The 5,000-nt window shown below is 39.3% G+C and overlaps 3 protein-coding genes and 1 pseudogene across 5 annotated transcripts in view; 3 read left to right on the forward strand and 1 right to left on the reverse strand.

The window, feature by feature from the left end:
- Nucleotides 1–4,601, forward strand: part of LOC138011169 (uncharacterized) — a 7,874-nt pseudogene extending 3,273 nt beyond the window's left edge.
- Nucleotides 1–5,000, forward strand: part of LOC138009487 (TNF receptor-associated factor 6-like) — a 52,895-nt gene that overhangs the window by 22,432 nt on the left and 25,463 nt on the right. The gene's annotated exons all lie outside the window — the stretch shown is intronic.
- The window catches only part of LOC138011166 (uncharacterized), a 13,406-nt gene that overhangs the window by 4,133 nt on the left and 4,273 nt on the right, over nt 1–5,000 (forward strand). The gene's annotated exons all lie outside the window — the stretch shown is intronic.
- Nucleotides 1,022–5,000, reverse strand: part of LOC138009488 (uncharacterized) — a 5,304-nt gene continuing 1,325 nt past the window's right edge. The window contains exons 3-6 of one of the 2 annotated variants that reach the window (XR_011124414.1): nt 4,873–5,000; nt 2,997–3,234; nt 1,526–1,592; nt 1,022–1,160 (exon numbers count right to left, since the gene is read on the reverse strand). The exon at nt 4,873–5,000 is cut by the window's right edge and continues 62 nt beyond it. Coding sequence is in view for 1 of the 2 variants with exons in the window: in XM_068856521.1 (XP_068712622.1) it covers nt 4,903–5,000 (98 nt within the window). In the remaining variant the exon portion in view is untranslated. Of the gene's footprint in view, nt 1,161–1,525; nt 1,593–2,996; nt 3,235–4,769 lie in introns of those variants that run through there. The other variant, XM_068856521.1, reaches the window with a different exon arrangement.

A 5,000-nucleotide genomic window follows, 5' to 3' on the forward strand; every position in this document is an offset into this window, starting at 1 on the left:
CTGGGGAAGGGAGAGGGTTACTAACAAACACTGTACACAAAAATGGTAGTTTTTTGCCCTCCTGTTACAAGCAGGTTGTGGTTAGGATCTTTAAGTAGAATTCTAGTAGTGGTACATAGATCCCTTGATAGAAGACACTCCTGATACCACTTCCCAGCTGCTCCAATGGCACATGGGAGAATACTGATTTCAGTGGGGACTTTTATTTTCTTGTCATTCACAGGTTGCATTGTGAGGGAAAGAGCTGCAGGGAGGAACCCAAAGGAATTGTATTTCTCTCTAAACTCCTGTTACTATTTCAGTACTGCCATTTGTGTCTAGCAAGGCACCCTCACCTCAGTGTGACCCAAACAGGCACCATGCTTTCTATTGTGTCCAAGTGCAGCAGCTGTGATGGAACATACATTGGAAAAGCCAACCATACTTGCTTGGAAAGTTTCCTGCAGGAAATATTTTGTTAAGCTTTGCTATTATTTGTGCTGGTGCAACCGTGGGTAAAGTACTCCTGGTTTTTAGGCACATGGGTTGCTTTGTTACAACGAATGTACCTACTACTATCATCAGCGGCACCTTCTCTTCCCCAGCATTGTGAAGTTTTGGCGCTCTTATCAGGATGGCATTCTACAGTCATTAAAAGGAAAGGAGGTTGTGCTTGCTGGTGATGGCCGACATGATAGCATGGGCCACTCTGCAAAATATGGTACCTATACCATATTTTGCTGTACCATTGGCCTGATTATTCACATTGTTCTTGTCCAGGTAAAGTCACAAACTAAACATTTGGGTTGTATAAGCCCAAACACACTCTTCTTTATGAAACACCATTCTTTATGAATCAGCCCATGCACAGTCTGTAGACTTAAAAGTAATACCACTAAAGAAGCCACTAGTTCCTCATATGTGCAAAGGCCAGAATTTTGTTATCAATAATTATCAATTTCACTCTTGGTTCATTTATTTGTCAGGCCAATGAAGCAGGTAGCAGTTCTGGCATGGAATTTTTGGGCCACCAAAAGGCTTTGGCATTTTTGCTGGGAACAGGAATGGTAATTAAGTCCTTCATTTCTGATCGCCACCAGTCCATAGCTAAGTGGATGAGGGAGGAATGTCCCAAGAAGTGCAGAGAGTTGGGAAAGCCACTCATCGACCACTTCTTTGACCTATGGCACATTGGAAAAAGTAATTACAATAAACAGTGTGTTCTCATTATTATGATCAATTAATAACTGTTAGTAATATAAATACTATTATATTAATCAATATCATCATTATAATTATAAAGTATTGCAGCAGTACATACAATGTAGCTACTGTGTGTCATTATATAATAACCAAATCTATGCACACACTCTGATTGACCAATCAACTATGGTTTATCATTATTGTGCTGCTAAACTCATGGAAATTCTGTGCGTCATCTGAATTGTTAGATAAAAGCTATAGACCACAAGTTTCTATGGTTTAGGGGCATGGCAAATCATGCTGGATTTTGGAATAGCACTCAAAGAATTCATAAATCACTCACCTGTGGCTCGTGATACACGATTCTTCGTATGTTCTTCCAACATCCCCTGTGATTTATGTTGTTTATCCTAGCAGACAGGTGATAAGAATGAAGCAAACTATCAACACAAGGATATTTCTTTAATTCACAAGGACAAGCCCTTCCTTTCTAACAATTGACCAATTTTGATATTAAAATTCAGCCTTACACAAAAGACCTCATTACAACGGAATAACTACAGACCTCAGTACAAGGGAATAACTACAGAGTTTGTGGGGTTTATTACTCAGAGCCCTGTGCTGAGGTTTGCTATGTAAAGCTGACTTGTAATATATTGAAATTGGACTATTCAAATACTTAGTATTATTATTACTATACTCATCTCTTTCATTTCAGAAATCCAAAAGCTTTTAACAAAGCTTAGTAAAGAGAAAGGCTGTGAGGTTATTGGCAGGTGGAAGAAGGCTTGTGTGAGGCATTTTTATTGGTCAGTAACCTCAACGACACCAAAGCTTGGAGATGTCATACTGGCTAAATTCAAGGCCTTCCTGTATCACATCATAAATCAACACAAGGATTTGCCAAACGAGATCTTTAATAAGTGTGCCCATGGTATAATCACCACCCCGCGTCTTTGGATGACCAAAGGTACATGTATATATTGCCTCTTTCAGGTTAGACAGCATTTGGCATCACTGTGAAGTGATCACTAACCACATACTTCAAAATTCTCATTTGAAAGGATCAGTTGCATATGAGAAGTTGGTGGAAGCCCTCACTCAAAACTCATTGTTGAAAGGTATAAAACAAGCATCACCTGTGGCACAGACCAGCTGCTTGGAGGGCTACCACTCAGTAGTCAACCAGTTTGCGCCAAAAATGTTGGCATACTCCTACTTGGGGATGTTGTGCCGGTCAGTGAGAGCTAGTATGGTGTAGACAGAATACTGGGGCCAGACGCATGAAGCCCCTCTAAGTAATATGATGTATGCAAGAATTGTTTTCTCACAAACACAGTGCCCCATGGTTTTGATATCAGTAGCCTATTGTTAGAAAACAATACTCACGATATATCCTTAGTTGCAGGGGTTTCATGAATCTAGCCCCTGTTTGTACCTTGCAGATTATTGCTGTTACTATTTATTATTATTATAAAATATTATTATTATTATTACTGTTACATTGCTGTATTGTTGATGTTATTGTTTATCATTATCATGCTCATACTCTGCATAAATTATGTATAAATTATATGACAATTGCCAGTTTTTTGTTATTTAGGACTATCCTTGCAGCTATTCACTTTAATTATAACCTTACGAGGGAACCCAAGGTGGACAAGCAGGGCAAACCAAAGCTGAAGGTGACCTACCCTAAATTCAAACTAGGTGAAGCAACAGTCAGAGAAGTGAGAGTAGCCCAGAACTATGGTAAGTTAAAAAACTCATCAAAAATCAAATCCAATTTAATTGAGTGCATACAACTGCCATACCTGACTTAAGGAATTGCAGTCCAGTGGTTAGGGTGCTTGCCTTGAGATCCTTGGATCCTGGGTTCAAGACACATTCTAACTACTCGTTGAACTTTTTCCTGGTACTGTAGTCCCTGATTCAACTTCTCGGCTGCACTTGTAAATAGCCAACTAGCTTGTCTCGGCCAGTTGGGATTCTTACCAGTTGTTGTTGGAGGTTCTGTTCTATTGTGATTGTTTTGTTGGCCCTGAAAAGCCCCTATGGGAAGTGGCCAATAAAGTAAGTATGTAAATTCGTATCACAGTTTACTTGTAAACAGTATTGCCTTCATATTCTTTGTTTTTTCAGACTATGTCGAAGAACTGTATGCTACACTGATTAGAACACCAAGGGAGGTATTAAACCGCATACAGGATGAGCTAGCTGAGGAGACTCCAGAGGCCCTACACATGCTGCCTGATAAGGAGGATAAGGAAGCAGCGAAAAACAACTATCATCAAAGAAAAGCCAAAGAAACAGTTTTATGCCCGCCAACCTGTTCTGGTATCGAAAATATAATTACAAAAAAATAAAATAAAAAACATTAAAAAGTTGAGAAAGGACAGTAAGAGATTTATTACACACATCTATGATCTTATTCCAAAACGGCCCCTACTTTAGTGTTTTCTAGGCCCTTCTTCCCTGTTCAAGTTTCAGAATTAGCAAGGGCTAACAAACAAATGAATACTGCAATGGCCCTTTCTTTCAGTACACTTTTATTGCACCCTGGAAAGTAATATTAACAATATCTCTCATGTACTGGTCATTAAAAAGTGTATTTCTTCAAGTTAAATGGTGACTTTCTGGTGTTCTTTCCATTTACATGTAAACAGATGCAGAACTTCAACAGATACAACAGACCACAGTTGTTGGCCAAAGAAGGAAGTCACCCATGTGTAGAAAGTGTGGAAATCCAAGAAGAGGCCATAAAAAGGGCCAATGCAGCAGTACACATTCAACATACATGTAGTTCACAAATCAACATAAGAAACCCTACACTGTATTGTGGCTCAAGAAAAGGACTCTTAGAAAAGCATGGAAGAAGCTCATCAGGGATGGGGGATGTTGAATAGGGGGAATACTACATGTACACACTGTCTATGTTGTCATGCACTGCTGGTACATGTACATATAACTACTGTATTAAAGTTGGAGACAGACAAACAACAAAATAGTATTGGGTTCCATTATTTTAAGGGGATCAATGTGAGCCCATCAAGTTATGATGAATACATGGCATAAATTATACAAATACAGTGTGAAGAGTGCTTTCTACATCAGTGTTTTAGGGCCTGATTACATGAGCCAGGCTGGCCTGGTTAGCCAAGCTGGTGTCAGTTTGACGGGATCTAGGTATGTTTGTTAAATGCAATAAAAGTCAACTGTGTGATTACATGACAACCGGGCCAAGCCAATTAGTATTTTTTCACTTGATAACTCGACTATGTTTTACTGATATTTTTAAGGATGTATATTTTTGCAAATAATTTTCACTTTTAGCAACCATTTTCATATATTGATTAGTTAGTGCTGATAGTATTTTAATTTAGTGTCCCTTATTAGGAGGCCTTATATGGCCAGCTAGAAGGCTTTGACACTGAAATAAAGTTTATCATCATCATCATCATCATCGTCATCATCCTGGTTCTTGGCACACCGCGGCAGCCCGGCTAGCCGGACCAGCCTGGCTCGTGTAATTAGGCCCTTAGAAGGTCCACTGAATGAAATGAATGCCAAATATTGTGGGGAAATTGCATCACAATTATGACCAATTTCACTACCTGGCTATCTTCCTTCCTGCCAAATAATAATTACTTAACTGACAATGTACCTGGTATCCAATCTACACGTACTTACCGGCCTAAGCAATTTTGTCACTGCTACACACTAATCATCTTCCTCATAGCCCTGAAAATCCTCACCCGTTGTAGGAAAGGTCTTACGAATACTGTTGTAAACACAACAGGGAAGAGGAACTCTGTTGG

This window comes from Montipora foliosa, chromosome 7 (assembly GCF_036669935.1).
Source record: "Montipora foliosa isolate CH-2021 chromosome 7, ASM3666993v2, whole genome shotgun sequence".
NCBI classification, from domain to species: Eukaryota; Metazoa; Cnidaria; class Anthozoa; order Scleractinia; family Acroporidae; genus Montipora; species Montipora foliosa.